Here is a 17,885-nt window from a genome sequence, read left to right on the forward strand (position 1 = left end):
GACATCACCCCTGAACGGCTTGGCTCTAATGTTAAAGTTACGCTCCCTTGTTCTGGACTTCCCTCATCAGAGGAAATAGTTTTTCTCTCTCTCTCTCTCTCTCCACCCTATCGAATCCCTTTATCATAATTCGATCACCTCTTAATCTTCTAAACTCAAGGGAATACAATCCTAGTCTGTGCAACCTGTCCTCATAATTTAGCCCTTTTAGCCCCAGTATCATTCTGGTGAATCTGTGCTGCTCCCCTCCGAGGCCGATATATTCTTCCTGAGGGGGCGGGCCCAGAGCTGGACGCAGTTACTCCAGCCGGGGTCTGACCAGAGCTCTGTACAACTGAAGCATCACTTCGTCCCCTTCAGAGTGTTCAGGTGCCTGACCTATGATGGTTTAATGGGTTTGTTGGGGATAATTATCTGAGTAGGAGCCATAATGGGAGGGTTTGCAACAGGTTCACTAGACCGATTCCGGGGGAGATTGAATAGAATGGGCCCATACTCTTTGGAGTTTAGAAGAATGAGAGGTGATCTCATTGAAACATTCTGAGGGAGATTGACAGGGTAGATGCAGGGAGGATGTTTCCACTGACTGGAGAGTCTAGAACCAGGGTTCACGGTCTCGGGGTTGGCTATTTAGGACTGAGACGAGAAATTTCTTCACTCGGAGGGCTGTGAATCTTTGGAATTCTCTGCTCCAGAGGGCTGAGGATGTGGAGTCATTGGGTATATTCAAGGCTGAGATCAATAGATTTTTGGACTCTCGGGGAATCCAGGGATAAGGGGATTGGGCGGGAAAGTGGAGTTGGGGTCAAAGATCTGCCATGATATTGAATGGTGCAGCAGGCTCGAGGGGCTATATGGCCTACTCCTGCTCCTAATTATGTTCAATTTCCCCCCCAGTTGTGTTTTGTAGAGCGGGTGGACCAATTTCTGTGCTGCAGAGTTCACCCAAAACACCGAAAAAAATGATAATGACCAGATCATCTGTTAGTGACGTGATTGAGGGCTAAATATTGGCCAGGACGCCAGGGAAAACTCCCCTGCTCTTTCAAATAATGCCGCGGGATCTTTTATGCCCACCTGAGAGGGCAGACGGGGCCTCGGTTTATCGTCCCATCCGAATGATGCACATCCGATAGTGCGGCGCTCCCTCGATACTGCAATGAAGTGTCAGCCGAGATTTTGTGCTCAAGTCTCTGGAGTGGGACTTGAACCCACAACCTTCTGATTAGGAGGCGAGAGTGCTGAGTGACGGCTGACCGTTCCCCCTCATCGCTTCAACTGTCTGTCGCAAGGAGTAATGGGGCGCGGGCAGGGAAGTGGAGCTGAGTCCATGATCAGATCAGCCATGATCGTATTGAATGGCGGAGCAGGCTCGAGGGGCCTTATGGCCTACTCCTGCTCCTATTATTATGTTATGTTCTTGTGTGTCTTATCGGAATAATGTGTGTGTGTGTGTGGTTTATTGCAGGTATGAGTGTAGCTATTCATGGGGCTGAAAACTGTGTTCAGATCCACCATCGGAGAAGCGTGCCCAGCTATCAAAACAACGCTGCGATGTCTGGGGCCCGGCTGTCATCGCTGCCTCCCGTCACCAAGTCCGTGACCATGGACTGCTCCTCCTCCGGGTCCATTGAATCTGCTGTCCTCAACGGCAGATCCCATTATCCAGGTTTGTGCTGTGGGAGCTTTGTTGAAGTGTTTTCATGCGTTAGTTTTCCATCCAATGAGTGAGAATTTCAATCATTCAGTGCGTATAATGTGTAAAACATGTTGAGATTTGGAAAACTGGCAGATTTAAATTCTTCACACTTTGAATACAAAAGCAATTAGAAAAAAAACATGTTCAACTTTGTTAAAACTATCTCTCGCTTGTTGTAAATTTCATCCTGTGTCCAATATCATCATAGGCAGTCCCTCGAAATCGAGGAAGACTTGCTTCCACTATAAAAGCGAGTCCTCAGGTGACTGAATAGTCCAATACGGGCATTACAGTCTCTGTCTCAGGGTGGGACAGACAGTGGTTGAAGGAAAGGGTGAATGGGGAGTCTGGCTTGCCGCACACTCCTTCCGCTGCCTGCGCTTGATTTCCGCACGCTCTCGGTGACGAGACTCGAGGTGCTCAGCGCCCTCCCGGATGCTCTTCCTCCACTTAGGGCGGTCTTTGGCCAGGGACTCCCAGGTGTCAATGGGGATGTTGCACTTTTATCAGGGAGGCTTTGAGGGTGTCCTTGAATCGTTTCCTCTGCCCACCTGGGGCTTGCTTGCCGTGTAGGAGTTCCGAGTAGAGCGTTTGCTTTGGGAGTCTTGTGTCGGGCATGCGGACATTGTGGCCCGCCCAACGGAGCTGGTAGAGTGTGGTCAGTGCTTCGATGCTGGGGATGTGTCCAATAACTGGCCAGCCAGCTGACTGGATTGGATGAGTCAGGAAATCAGTGCCGCTGATGGCTTGGCAAATACTTGCTGACTGTGTGATGTTCCTTTGCTGGCTGATCAAGGGGATCGGAGCTGGATTGATGCGCTGGGGAGGGTGGATGATTAGACTAAAGCAAATCAAACGAACTGCTTTGTCTCTTGTTTGAATCCAGGCCATCTCTCCATCTCTCTGCCGTTGCTTAAGTCGGACTGTCCCTGGGATCTGTGCTCAATGCCAGCTGTGGGTGTGGTCACTGGGCCTGTGGCTGTTGCTGCTGATGTCTCTTGAATTATGAAATTTTTCTATAATTTGATTGCATTCTTCGGTTTGTTGTAAGGATGGATGACGAATACAGCCACCACATTTCATTGGTTGGTTGGTTTGATGGACCAATCATTATTCTGCCATTATATGAAATTCACGGCTTACCAACGCAGGACTGTGCGATCCCATCCTCTGATGCGAACTTACCTCTGGTTCTGTAGAACTGATTTGTTTTACATGCAAAAAAAACCCCACAAACTTCAGATGCTGGAAATCTGAGACGAAACCAGAAGATGCAGGAAACTCTCCAACTCATCGAATGATGCCGCACCAAAAAGAACACCTTGCATTTCGATAGCGCCTTTCACGACCACCGGACATCCCAAAGTGCTTTACAGCTAATGATGTACTTTTTGAAGTATAGTCACCATTCTAATGTAGGAGGCCATTCGGCCCATCGTGCCTGTGCCAGCTCCGTGAAAGAGCGATCCAATTAGTCGCGATCCTTCCCCATAGCCCTGCAAATTGATTTCCTTTTTAAGACTATAATCTAATTCCCTTTTTAAAAGTTACTATTGAATCTGCTTCCATAGCCCTTTCAGGCAGCACATTCCAGATCACAACTGTGTTTTAAAAATATATATAATTCTTCTCATCCTGGCTTCGTATGTAGAGAGGACTGGTAAGTTAATCTTTCAAGTGTGGCCCCATAGCTTTTGACAAAGGGTCCATGCTGATTCCTCCAATCTTTCCACAGTTTTTAAATTCATTCACAGGATGTGGGTGTCGCTGGCAAGGCCGGCATTTATTGCCCATCCCTAATTGCCCCTTGAGAAGATGGTGGGGAGCTGCCTTCTTGAACCGCTGCAGTCCGTGTGGTGAAGGTGCTCCCACAGTGCTGTTAGGGAGGGAGTTCCAGGATTGTGACCCAGCGACGATGAAGGAACGGCTGATATATTTCCAAGTCAGGCTGGTGTGTGACTTGGAGGGGAACGTGGAGGTGGTGGTGTTCCCATGCGCCTGCTGCCCTTGTCCTTCTAGGTGGTAGAGGTCGTGGGTTTGAGAGGTGCTGCTGAAGAAGCCTTGGCGAGTTGCTGCAGTGCATCCTGTAGATGGTACACACTGCAGCCACGGTGTGCTGGTGGTGGAGGGAGTGAGTGTTGAAGGTGGTGGATGGGGTGTCGATCAAGTGGGCTGCCTGACCCAAGTGTTATCCAGCATTTTACAGCTTACATTCAAGATGCTTTGCTTCTCAATGACCTTTTGGGTCGTCCGAGATCTCCCCAAATCAATCTGGTGTGATCGGCAGTTTTAAAATGCGGAGTGAATATGCATGCCTGTGATTATAGGATTCCTATCGCTCATTGTTCCCTCTCCTCTTCCCCTTCCTAGCACCAACTGCCTCCTCTCAAAACACTTGGTTTTCTTCCTCTTAAAAAGGATGTCGAGGCCTTGGAGAGGGTGCAGAGGAGGTTTACCAGAATGGTACCAGGGATGAGGGACTTCACTTGTGTGGTGTAACTGGGGTTGTTCTCAGAGCAGAGAAGTTTAAGGGGAGATTTAACAAGGGTGTTTAAAATCATGAAGGGTTTTGATAGAGCAAATAAGGAGAAAGTGTTTCCCCCTGGCAGGAGGGTCATTAATCAGAGAACACCTATTTAAGATGATTGCTAAAAATTCTGGAGGGAGGTGAGTAAGTTTTTACGCAGTGCGTTGTTGTGATCTGGATCGCGCTGCCTGAAAGGGCGGTGGGAGCAGATTCAATAGTAACTTTCAAAAGGGGATTGGATAAATACTTGAAGGAAATATTTACTGGGCAGGGGGGGAGTGGGACTAATTGGATCGCTCTTTCAAAGAACCGACACGATGGGCCGAATGGCCGCCTCCTTTGCTGTATTATTCTATAACTCATTACTAACACAAGACATATATGTTAAAAAGAATAGAATGTAAAGATATTTAGGAATTTGGACCAAACACCTTGGCTATCCATTACAGGGCCATTTGTCCGCTCAATCTATTCATGCTTTCAATCCCAGTATCTCTTATTTTCCGTTGCATTATTTATCTGTCCATTTTGTATTTTTCTGGCTCCTTCAAGCACGCGATCCTCGATTGTGGTACTTTGCAGTATAAAGTAGAGGTGAGCTTATGGGGCTAAAAGGGTTAAATTACAAGGACAGGTTGCATAGACTAGGCTTGTATTTGGGTTCATAGAAACATAGGCCCCAAGTTTCCACATGATTTGCTCCTGATTTTTAGGAGCAACTGGTGTATAACGGAGTATCTTAGAAATCGGAATTCTCGTCATTTAGTTTGCTCCAGTTCTAGTCAGTTAGAACAGTTTCACTTTGGAACAGAATTTTTTTTTCAAAAGGGGTCGTGTCCGGCCACTTACGCCTGTTTTCAAAGTTTCGTCAGTGAAAACTTACTCCAAACTAACTTAGAATGGAGTAAGTGAAGATTTTTGTACGCTCGAAAAAACCTTGTCTATACTTTAGAAAATCAGGCGTAGGGAATGGTGGGGGGGGGGTGTTTAAAGAGAAGTTTACAAACATTAAACACTTCAGTTTTACAAATAAAGAGCCATCATCAATAATAAATGATAAATACATCAATAAATCAACCAATAAATCAATCAAAAAAAATTAATAAGAATTTTTTTTTTTTAAATCAATAAATGAAACATTTTCTACTTACCGACTGCAGCACCGGGAGCCCTCCAACAGCGTGCTGGGATGCTCCCCCCCCCCCCCCCCCCCCCAACTCCCCAGTGTGTCTCTGTCAGTGTCTCGATCTCTCTGACTGTCTGTGTCTCATTCTCTGTCTGTCAGTGTCTCTGTTTCTGACAGCGATGGGGGAGAAGGGGGGAAGGATGGGAGAAAAGGGGAGAAAGGAGATATTGGGGGGGTGGGGGAAGGGAGGCTGAACGGGCTGGGTCCGAGGTAGGTGGCGTTGAGTCGGGTGTGTGGTGGGAGGGAGTTCGGGTCGGGGGGAGGGTGGGAGGGAGAGGTGGGGGGAGGGTGGGAGGGAGAGGTGGGGGGAGAGTCTGATCCAGTCCGGGGGCGGGGGGGAAGCGGGTGTCGGGGGGGGGGGGGGAGTAGTGGGTGTCGGGTCCGGGGGCGGGTGTCCCATCCGGGGGGGGGGGGGGAAGCAGGAGTCGGGTCGGGAGGAAGCAGGAGCTGGCCGTGGGAGGAGCCTTATTCACGCAGCCCCAGTGAGGCCATTCGGCCAGGGCTAGGGGCTGCGTGCTTCGGGCCCCTCCCATACAGTTTCGGGCGCCTGGAGCTACTGCACTTGCGCGCCCACTGTAGCGAGCGTGTGCAGAGGTCCCGGCACTGTTTTTAGCGCAGGGACCTGGCCCCCCCCCCCCCCCTACAGCTCGTGCTGCGCTGCGCCGAGGGCCAGAGGACCTGCAGGAAGGTGGAGAATATGGAGGTTTTTTTAGGCGCACTTTGTGGCGTGAAAAACGGGCATCCAGGTCGGTACTGCGCCGTTCTAGGCGCGGCCCGAAACTTTGGCCCATAGAAAATAGGTGCCGGAGTAGGCCCTTCGAGCCTGCACCACCATTCAATATGATAATAGCTGATCATGCACTTCAGTACCCCATTCCTGCTTTCTCGCCATACCCCTTGATCCCTTTAACTGTAAGGGCCACATCTAACTCCCTTTTGTATATATCTAACGAACTGGCCTCAACAACTTTCTGTGGTAGAGAATTCCACAGGTTCACCACTCTCAGGTTGAAGAAGTTTCTCCTCATCTCGGTCCTAAATGGCTTACCCCTTTATCCTTAGACTGTGCCCCCTGGTTCTGGACTTCCCCAACATCGGGAACATTCTTCCTGCATCTAACCTCTCCAATCCCGTCAGAATCTTATGTTTCTGAGGTCCCCTCTTATCCTTCTAAATTCCAGTTTGTCTGCGAAAATCATGTAACAACAACTTGCATTTATGTAGCGCCTTTAACATAGTGCAACGTTCCAAGGCGCTTCAGAGGAGTGTTAGGAGATTAAAAAATTTGACACCGAGCTGCATGAGGAGAAATTAGCACAGGTGAACAAAAGCTTGGTCAGAGAGGTAGGTTTTGAGAAGTGTCTTGAAGGAGAGAGAGGTAGCGAGGCAGAAGTGTTTAGGGAGGGAGTTTCAGAGCTTGGGGCCCAGACAGCTGAAGGCACGGCCGCCAATGGTTGAGTGATTAGAATTGGGGATGCTCAAGAGGGCAGAATTGGAGGAGTGCAGACATCTTAGGTGGGGGTACGGGGGGGGGGCAGAACCTTAAAATTGGAGCCAGGCTGTTCAGCGGTGATGTCAGGAAGCACTTCTTCACCCAAAGGATGGTGGGAATCTGGATCTCTTTCTTTCTCCTCCCCCCCCCTGCCCCCCAAAAAAAGCTGTTGAGGCTGGGGGTCAATTGAAAATATCAAAACTGAAATTGGTAGATTTTTGTTAGTTTAAGGGATATGGAACCAAATCGGTTAGATGGAGTTAAGATGTAGATCAACCATGATCTAGTGAATGGTAGAACGGGCTGGAGGGGCTGAATGGCCTCCTGTTCCCAATGGGCAGTCCAGCCCTTGAAGATCAAAACCACCTTCACTCCTGTAATAACATAACTGAGAAATTCAAAAAGAAAAGACCAAGGGTGTTGAGTGTCAGTAGAGGTGCTAAAGCACAGAGAACGAACTGAATATTGCAGGAATAGTTTGTGTCAAACGAAAAGTGTGTTTTATTTTAATTGTGTCCCCAGAGAGGGAGCATCATACAATATACAAGTGTCTTTTAACATGAGCTCTGTGCCCACGGGCAGCTTTATGGAGCCTGTTAAAATGCAGCAGTGTTGGAACTGAGGCAAGGTGTGTGTGATTGGGGATTTGACACCATCTCTCTCATCAATGCAAAAAACGTTTCCAAGAATAGATTTGTGTTTCTGCAAATGGGTTTTGAATTGGAAATCTGGCCTTTGGTTTACCCGACCTACTTTTGTGCCATTTGACATTACCAATTTACAGCAAATCCTCTTCACGTATAACGGCAACTTGTATTTATATAGCACCTTGTTAAAGTAGGAAAATGTCCCAAGGCGCTTCACAGGAGCGATTTTTATCAGACAGAATTTGATACCGAACCACAGCTATTGGGACAGGACAAAGGGTTGGGTTCTAAGGACTGTCTTAAGTGAGAGGAGAGGTTTAGGGAGGGAATTCCAGAGCTTGGAGCTCAGGCAGCTGAAGTCACGGCGCGATTAAAATCGGGGGATGCGCAAGTGGCCAGAATTGGAGACCATGTTCAGGATTTTGAAACTTGCAAGCGGCATGAACTACTAAAGTCGTCCATCTCCGCTTCTACGCCCACCCGCCTCCCCATCCCTGCCTTCGTCCGTCAGCTGCTGAAACCCTCATCCATGCTTTGGTTGCCTCGCCTCGCCTATTCCATGCTCTCCTGGCCAGCCTCTCATCTTCCACCCTCCATAAACTGAGATTTTTGCATACGAAAAGAAACTTGCAAGGATATGAAGATTAACACACACGCACACGTTTTTATAATTTTATATTGGCAGGAAAAGGGGAATGAAGAGAAATGTGGGCCTTTTATAAACAGTTGTGGGTAATATTGCAAATGATAAGGAAATGGCAGACTTGTTGAATAATTACATGTCCGTCTTAGCAGTAGAGACAAATGGATACAAATGGGTATGATCTGACAGCCATTACAAAGACGTACTTGTAAGGTGACCAAAGCTGGGAACTAAATATTCAGGGGTATTTGACAATTCGGAAGGACAAACAGAAAGGAAAGGAGGTGGGGTAGCATTTTTAATAAAGGATGAGATCAGTGCATTCGTGAGAAACGATATTGGCTCAGAAGATCAAGATGTTGAATCAGTTTAGGTGGAGATAAGGAATAATGGGGAAAAGTCGCTGGTGGGCATAGTCTATAGGCCCATTAACAGTAGCTACACTGTTGGATGGAGTATAAATCAAGAAATAATGGAGGCTTGTAATAAAGGAACGGCAATAATCATGGGTGATTTTAACCTTCATATTGATTGGACAAAGCAAATTGGCCAGGGTAGCCTTGGGGAAGAGTTCAGAGTGTATCCGGGATAGTTTCCTTGAACAGTACGTTGCGGAACCAACCAGGGAGCAGGCTATCTTAGATCTGGTACTGTGTACTGAGACAAGATTAATAAACAATCTCCTAGTAAAGGATCCTTTAGGAATGAGTGAATTTTAAATTCAGTTGGAGGATGAGAAAGTTGGATCTCAAACCAGTGTCCAAGCTTAAATAAAGGTGATTACAAAGGTTTGAGGGCAGAGTTGGCTAAAGTGAACGGGGAAAATAGATTAAAGTGTGGGACGGTTGATGAGCAGTGGCAGACATTTAAGGAAATATTTCATAACTCGCAAAAAAATATATCCCAATGAGAAGGAAAGATTAAGAGAAGGGATAACCATCCATGGCTAACTAAGAAAATAAAGGATGGTATCAAATTGAAAACGAGGGCATACAATGTGGCCAAGACTAGTGGGAGGCCAGAGGATTGGGAAACTTTTTTAAAAGCCAGTAAAGAACGACAACAAATAATAATAGAGGGAAGATAGATTTATGAAAGTAAACTAGCACGACATATAAAAACAGTAATATTTTCTACAGGTACATAAAAAGGAAGAGTGGTTAAAGTAAATGTTGGTCCCTTAGAGGATGAGACTGGGGAATTAATAATAGGGAAATATTTGTTGAACAAATATTTTGTATCGATCCTCACGGTAGAAGACATTATCCACTATTGGAATGTTTTTAATAAAGGGGCTACAGGGAGGGAGGAAATATCACTAAAGAAGTAGTACTTGGTAAAATAATGGGATTAAAGGCGGACAAGTCCCCTGGACCTGATGCCTTACATCTTGGGGTCTTAAAAGAAGTGGCTGCAGAGATAGTGGATGCATTGGTTGCAATCTACCAAAATTCCTTGGATTCTGGGGAGGTCCCAATGGACTGAAAAACTGTGAATGAAATGCCCCTATTTTTAAAAAAAGGAGGCAGACAGAAAGCAGGAAACTATAGACCAGTTAGCCTAACATCTGTCATTGGGAAAATGCTGGAGTCCATTATTAAGGAAGCAGTAGTGGGACATTTGGAAAAGCAAGCAGAGTCAACATGGTTTTATGAAAGGGAAATCACATTTGGCAAATTTGCTGGAGTTCTTTTGAGGATGTAACGAGCAGGATAGATAAGGGGGAACCAGTGGATGTGGTATATTTGGATTTCCAGAAGGCATTTGATGAACATAAGAAATAGGAGCAGGAGTAGACCATACGGCCCCTCAAGCCTGCTCCGCCAGTTAATAAGATCATGGCTGATCTGATCATGGACTCGGCTCCACTTCCCTGCCCGCTCCCCATAACCCCTTATTCCCTATCGTTTAAGAAACTGTCTATTTCTGTCTTAAATTTATTCAATGACCCAGGTGCCATATAAGAGGTTATTGCACAAGATAAAAGGTCACGGGGTTGGGGGTAATATATTAGCATGGATAGAGGATTAGCTAACTAACAAAAAACGAAGAGTCGGGATAAATTATTCATTTTCTGGTTGGCAAACAGTAACTAATGGGGTGCCGTAGGGATCAGTGCTGGGACCCCAACTATTTACAATTTATAAACGACTTAGATGAAGGGACCAAGTGTAATGTCGGAAGTTTCTGATAGAAAGATGGGTGGGAAAGCAAATTGTGAGAAGGACACACACAATCTGTAAAGGGATATAGACAGGCTAAGTGAATGGGCAAAAATTTAGCAGATGGAGTATAATGTGGGAAACTGTGAAGTTATCTACTTTGGCAGAAAAAGTAGAAAAGCAAATTATAATTTAAATGGAGAAAAATTGCAAAGTGCTTCAGTACAGAGGGACCTGGGGGTCCTTGAGCATGAAACACACAAAGTTAGTATGCAGGTACAGCAAGTAATCAGGAAGGCAAATGGAATGGTGGCCTTTATTGCAAGGGGGATGGAGTATAAAAGCAGAGAAGTCCTACTACAGCTGTACAGGGTATTGGTGAGGCCACACCTGGAGTACTGCATACAGTTTTGGTCTCCGTATTTAAGGAAGGATATACTTGCATCGGAGGCTGTTCAGAGAAGGTTCACTAGGTTGATTTCCGGAGATGAGCGGGTTGACTTATGAAGGTAGGTTGGGCCTATGCTCATTGGAGTTCAGAAGAATGAGAGGTGATCTTATCGAAACATACAAGATAATGAGGGGGCTCGACAAGGTGGATGCAGGGAGGCTATTTCCACTCATAGGGGAAACTAGAACTAGGGGACATAGTCTTAGAATAAGGGACTACCATTTAAAACTGAGATGAGGAGGAATTTCTTCTGAGGGTTGTAAATCTGTGGAATTCTCTGCCCCAGAGAGCTGTGGCGGTTGGGTCATTGAATATATTTAAGGTGGAGATACAGATTTTTGAGATAAGGGAATAAAGGGTTATGGGGAGCAGGCAGGGAAGTGGAGCTGAGTCCATGATCAGATCAGCCATGATCTTATTGAATGGTGGAGCAGGCTTGAGGCCAAATGGCCTACTACTACTCCTATTATGTTCTTAAATAATGAGGATAATATACTTTACATTCCAGGGAAACTAATAATGAATCAAGCACTGGAACTCGCTAAAGTTAATGTAAGCAAGAAAACAGTATTATAATGGTCCTAAAGACTGACACATGCCCTGGGTTTTGAAGGAAATAGGTGAGGAAATTGCAGATGCTTTAGCTGTAATCTTCCAAAGCTCACTTATTCAGTAATTATTCCCTTTTTCTAGATTGGAAAACTGCAAATGTATCTCCATTATCTAATCTCCAACTGGATGTTAAATTCTTCCCAAGGGAATCAATAGTATTACAGACTGTGCATTTGGCCGTTGAATACTGTGCTGAGTCACTTGCATATCGAACAATGTAGTAATTGTTGGATTAAGTTGTCACATGGTAATAACGCCACCAAGGCCAGCTTTTAATGGTTTTATCCAAAATGTCTGAGATATGCATTTATATAGCATCTTTCACGATGAAGGGATCAAGGGGTATGGGGAGAAAGCAGGAAAGGGGCACTGAGGGAATGATCAGCCATGATCTTATTGAATGGTGGTGCAGGCTCGAAGGGCCGAATGGCCTACTCCTGCACCTATTTTCTGTTTCTATGATCACCGGATGTCCCAAAGTGCTTTGCAGCCAACGAAGTACTTTTTGAAGTGTAGCCACCGTTGTCATGTAGGAAACACCTGTACTGATGGACTGTACTGATTACAGTGGAGCGACGTGATCGGGGCCCAGGAGAGGCAAGGGCCCAGGGGCAGCCCGGTCCAGCCCACACAGCGATATGTGTGCGCACTAGGTCCATGCAGCGAAGCTGGTTTCCTTGCCACTGGACCAAGACCTAGCTCTGTCAAGACTGTGTGGTGGCTGGTGTGCAACGGCCACCACACATTTATTTTTATTTTTTTTAATCCACGCACAGGCATCTTCCACCCTTCGATATGTAGTTGGGACCTGGAATATTAGGTCCTTCATTGAAACACCTGTGAACTCCTCCCTTTTTGGCTTGGAAGCAAGTGATCCTCGATACGAGGGACCGCCTATGATGATGGTATAGGAAACGCGGCAGCTTATTTTGTGCACAGCTATCTCCCAGTTTGCGCACAGCAAACTCCCACAAGCAGCAATGTAATAATCTATGTTTTAGTGGTGGTGTTTGAGGGTAATTATTCGCCCAGGACACCAGGGATAACTCCCCTGCTCCTCTTCATGGGATTGTTTACGCTCACCTGAGAGCAGATGGGGCCTGGGTTTAACGTCTCCTCTGTTTTGTTTTTTTTGAAGTACATGCAGGCACACGCATGGCAAAACACAACTGATTTGTATCGAACAGATGCTGTAATAAAAGAATTGTGTATATAATGACCAGCCCCGAATGAGGACTGTTTACAGTTACACATTACAGCTATTCTCTCATGCCACCACACTTCTCTTTGGCAAAAGTTCCGCTGCCTCTCCTCAATAATAAAGATGGAATTGTGTAGTTTATATGGCTGCTGTTGATGGGTCTGACCATCTGTTCCAAAGGCTGAACAAGCTGCAGACGTTCCGATGATAAATGCTTCACTCACTTAACATTATCAAGAATTTTTTTATCGGCAGAAGATTAACTGTTTTGTAAATAAAATATTAAGATCAGGAGCCGGCTGTTTTTCTTGTGTGTGTACACAAGTGTTTCAGTTGAAGGAGCTTTGTTGTTGCAGTTTGTGCACATAAAGAAAGACTTGCCTTTGTATAGCGCCTTATACGGCCACCGGATGTCTCAAAGCGCTTTTACAGACAATGAAGTAGTTTTGGAGTGTAGTCACTGTTGAAATGCAGCAGCCAATTTGCACACAGCAAGCTCCCACCAACAGCAATGTGACAATGACCAGATAATCTGTTTTATTATGTTAATTGAGGGATAAATATTGACCAGGACACACAAGAACATAAGAATTAGGAGCAGGAGGAGACCATACAGCCCCTCGAGCTTGCTCCGCCATTCAATAAGATCGTGGCTGATCTTCTACCTTAACTCCACTTTCGCACCCAATCGTCATCACTTGATTCCCTGAGAGTCCAAAAATCCATCGATCTCAGCCTTAAATATACTCAACGACTGAGCATCCACAGCCCTCTGGGGTAGAGAATTCCAAAGATGCTCAATCTTTGAGATTACAATTTTGACACGCCGATTGGCCAACACTTATATTGACTGGAATTTAGAAGGATGAGAGGGGATCTCATGGAAACATATAAAATTCTGACAGGATTGGACAGGTCAGAACCAGGGGTCACAGTCTAAGGATAAGGGGTAAGCCATTTAGGACCGAGATGAGGAGAAACTTCTTCACCCAGAGAGTTGTGAACCTGTGGAATTCTCTACCACAGAAAGTTATTGAGTCCAGTTCATTAGATATATTCAAAAGGGAGTTAGATGTGGCCCTTACGGCTAAAGGGATCAAGGGGTATGGCGAGAAAGCAAGAATGGGGTACTGAAGTTGCATGATCAGCCATGATCTTATTGAATGGTGGTGCAAGCTCGAAGGGCTGAATGACCACCTCCTGCACCTATTTTCTATGTTTCTATGTAACACTGGTTGACCTGAGAATGAGGTGAGCCATTCTCTTGAACTGCTGAGCTGAAGCAGTTGTCATTTTACGACATAACTGGTTTGCAAGTCCACTCGAGGATCTGTCTCCATAGTGTGGTCAGAAATGACCAGATTTACTAAATTAATTTCCAAGCTTGACATGGTGGGAATCAAACTCACAACTTCTAAATTACTCACCAGAACACGCAAAAACATAAGAATAAGGAACAGTAGAAGGCCACTCGAGCCTGCTCTGCCATCAATGAGATCATGGCTGATCATCTAACCTCAACTCCACCTTCCTGCCCGATCCTCATATCCCTTGATTCCCTTAATATCCAAAAATCTGTCGCGCTCAGTCTTGAATATACTCAACGATTGAGCCTCCACAGCCCTCTGGGGCAGAGAATTCCAAAGATTCACCACCCTCCTGAGTGAACGCATTTCTCCTCATCTCAGTCTTATATGGCCAACTACTTTTCCTGAGACTGTGACCCCTGGTTCTAGACACTCCAGCTAGGGGAAACATACTCTCAGCATCTACCCTGTCAATCCCAGGATAAGGGGCCGTCCATTTAAGAATGAGATGAAGAATTTCTTCAGTCAGAGGGTGGTGAATTTTTGGAAATCTCTGCCCCAGAGGGCTGTGGATGCTGAGTTGTTGATAGGATTGATAGATTCTTGGGCCTTAAGGGAATGAAGGGATATGAGGATAGTGGAGTTCAGGTAGATCAGCCATGAATCTTATTGAATGGCCGGAAAAAGAAAGACAGACTTGCATTTATATAGCGCCTTTCATGACCACCGGACGTCTCAAAGCCCTTTACAGCCAATGAAGTACTTTTGAGTGTAGTCACTGTTGTAATGTGGGAAATGCTGCAGCTAATGTGCGCACAGCAAGCTCCCACAAACAGCAATGTGATAATGACCAGATAATCTGTTTCTGTTGTGCTGATTGAGAGATAAATATTGGCCAGGACTCTGGGACTCCCCTGCTCTTCTTCGAAATAGTGCCATGGGATCTTTTACATCCACCTGAGCGCAGGCGGGGCCTCGGATTAACGTCTTGTTTGAAAGATGGCACCTATGACGGTGCAGCACTCCTTCAGTACTGCCCCTCCGACAGTGCGATGCTCCCTCAGTGCTACATGAGTGTCAGCCTAGATTCGGAGCAGGCTTGAGAAAGCTGTATGGCCTACACCTCCTAATTCTTGTATTATGACAGACTGAATAACTATCAGCAGCGATTGAATAGGCTTGGGGTTCTTTACTCTGAGAGAAGTTACTCATTTTCTTTTATTGTGTTAAAGGTGCAATATAAATGCAAGTTGTTGTATCATGTTACACCGTTTGTACAGCACAGAAATAGGCCATTCGGCCTAACTGGTCCGTGCCGGTGTTTATGCTCCACTCGAACCTCCTCCCACCCCTCTTCATCTCACCCCATCAGCATGTCCTTCTATTCCCTTCTCCCTCATGTGTTTATCCAGCTTCCCCTTAAATGGATCGACACTATTCACCTCAACCACTCCCTGTGGCAGCGAGTTCCACATGCTCACCACTCTCTGGGTAAAGAAGTTTCTCCTGAATTCCTGATTGGATTTATTAGTGATTGTTTTGGTCTCCTAACTTGAGGAAGGACATTCTTGCTATTGAGGGAGTGCAGCGAAGATTCACCAGACTGATTCCCGGGATGGCGGGACTGACCTATCAAGAAAGACTGGATCAACTGGGCTTGTATTCACTGGAGTTCAGAAGAATGAGAGGGGACCTCATAGAAACGTTTAAAATTCTGATGGGTTTAGACAGGTTGGATGCAGGAAGAATGTTCCCAATGTTGGGGAAGTCCAGAACCAGGGGTCACAGTCTAAGGATAAGGGGTAAGCCATTTAGGACCGAGATGAGGAGAAACTTCTTCACCCAGAGAGTGGTGAACCTGTGGAATTCTCTACCACAGAAAGTAGTTGAGGCCAATTCACTAAATATATTCAAAAGGGAGTTGGATGAAGTCCTTACTACTCGGGGGATCAAGGGGTATGGCGAGAAAGCAGGAAAGGAGTACTGAAGTTGAATGTTCAGCCATGAACTCATTGAATGGCGGTGCAGGCTAGAAGGGCTGAATGGCCGCCTACTGCACCTGTTTTCTATATTTCTATGTTTCTATGTCTTATAATAATGGCCCTGCTTCTGGTCTCACCCACAAGTGGAAACATCTTTTTCTCCATCTACCCGATCGAACCCTTTTGATATTAAACCTCTGTCAGGTCCTCAGTTTTCCCTTTTCTAGAGAAGCCCCGGCCTGTTCAATCTTTCCGCATAACTATAACCTCTCCGTTCTGGTATCATCCTACTAAATCTTTTTTTTGCACATTCTCCAGTGCCTCTATACTTTTTTTTTTAAATATGAAGACCAGAACTGTTCACAATACTCCAAATGTGGTCTATACAAGTTTAACATAACTTCTCTGCTTTTCAATTCTATCCCTCTTTAAATGAGCCCCAGTGCTTGGTTTGCTTTTTTATGGCCTTATTAACCTGCGTCGCTACTTTTAATGATTTGTGTATCTGTCCCCCCCCAACCCCTCTGCTCCTCTCCCCCATTTAGGCATTTATTTTCCAAGCAGTGTGCGACCACTTCATTCTTCCTACCAAAACGTACCACCTCTCACTTGTCTACATTGAAATTAATTTGTCAATTACGCACCCATCTGCAACTTTATTAATGTCTTCCTGCATTCTGTCGCAGTCTGCCTCTATATTAATACATCCCCCAATTTGGTGTCGTCTACAAATTTTGAAATTGTACTTCCAGTTCCCGAGTCCAATTTATTTCTGTAAATGGTAAACAGCAGTGTCCTAGCACCGATCCCTGTGGAGCACCCCTTCCCACCTTTTGCCAGTCTGAGTAACTGCCATTAACCTTTACATTCTCTGTTTTCTGTTTTGTAGCCAGCTTGCGATCCATTCTGCCACTCGTCCTGACTCCACATGCTCTGACCTTAGTCATGAGTCTCTTTTATAGAAGGCCTTTTGAAAATCCAAATATACTGCGTCTACTGTATTACCCTTGTCTACCCTTTCTGTTACTACTTTGTGTTTGAATTATATTCCATCATTGTGTGTTCAGTTAATTTTATATTATGTGATTATTAACTTTAAAGAGCATGAGTATAAGATTGCAGGGAAAAAAAACAACTGCAGTCTCTTTTTCCAACATTCCATTTAGTCTAGAGCCCAACATGGAGACATTCACATCCTTCTTGACCCAACTCACAGGGTGCCGAAGAGATTTACCAGAATGATTCCAGGGATGAGGGACTTCAGTTATGTGGAAACACTGGAGAAACTGGGGTTGTTCTCGGAGCAGAGAAGGTTAAGAGGAGATTTGATCGAGGTGTTCAAAATCCTGAGGGGTCTGGACAGAGTAGATAGAGAGAAACTACTCCTATTGGCGGAAGGGTCGAGAACCAGAGGACACAGATTTAAGGTGATTGGCAGAAGAACCAAAGGCGACATGAGGGGGAAAAACATTTTTACGCAGCGAGTGGTTAGGATCTGGAATGCACGGCCTGAGGGTGGTGGAGGCAGACTCAATCGTGGCTTTCAAAAGAGAGTTTGATAGGTACCTGAAGGGGAAAAATTTGAGGGCTATGGTGAAAGGGCGAGGGAGTGGGACTGGCTGAGGTGCTCTTGCAGAGAGCCAGCACGGGTTCGATGGGCCGAATGGCCTCCTGTGCTGTAGCTAGTCTATGATTTGTATAAGAAGAGTCTTCCAATTTATTTTAGTTTGGGTAATAAAAGTGTCAAGCTTCAGATTTAGAATGCAAGAGAGAAAGGTTAGCAACGCAGGTAACTAAATCGCTTTGTTCAAACTCCTACATAGCATTAACTTTACTGCCTAGCAGTGCGTTTTTAATCCATTATTCCATGTGGGATGGATAGTAATGAGCATAATTAGACCTATCAACTAGCGGGAGAGAAGTCAAAGTTGTGGGTGTTTTCTAAAGCTAATGTAGCTGCATCGTCCTGTCTCTTT

General features: G+C 45.5%; 1 protein-coding gene across 1 annotated transcript in view; it reads left to right on the plus strand.

Moving 5' to 3' along the window:
- Positions 1–17,885, plus strand: part of LOC139281351 (anoctamin-4-like) — a 297,350-nt gene that overhangs the window by 161,514 nt on the left and 117,951 nt on the right. The window contains exons 4-5 of the mRNA XM_070901506.1: positions 1,469–1,669; positions 2,276–2,281. Coding sequence (XP_070757607.1) covers positions 1,469–1,669; positions 2,276–2,281 — 207 coding nt within the window. The remainder of the gene's footprint in view (positions 1–1,468; positions 1,670–2,275; positions 2,282–17,885) is intronic.

This window comes from Pristiophorus japonicus, chromosome 15 (genome assembly GCF_044704955.1).
Source record: "Pristiophorus japonicus isolate sPriJap1 chromosome 15, sPriJap1.hap1, whole genome shotgun sequence".
NCBI classification, from domain to species: Eukaryota; Metazoa; Chordata; class Chondrichthyes; family Pristiophoridae; genus Pristiophorus; species Pristiophorus japonicus.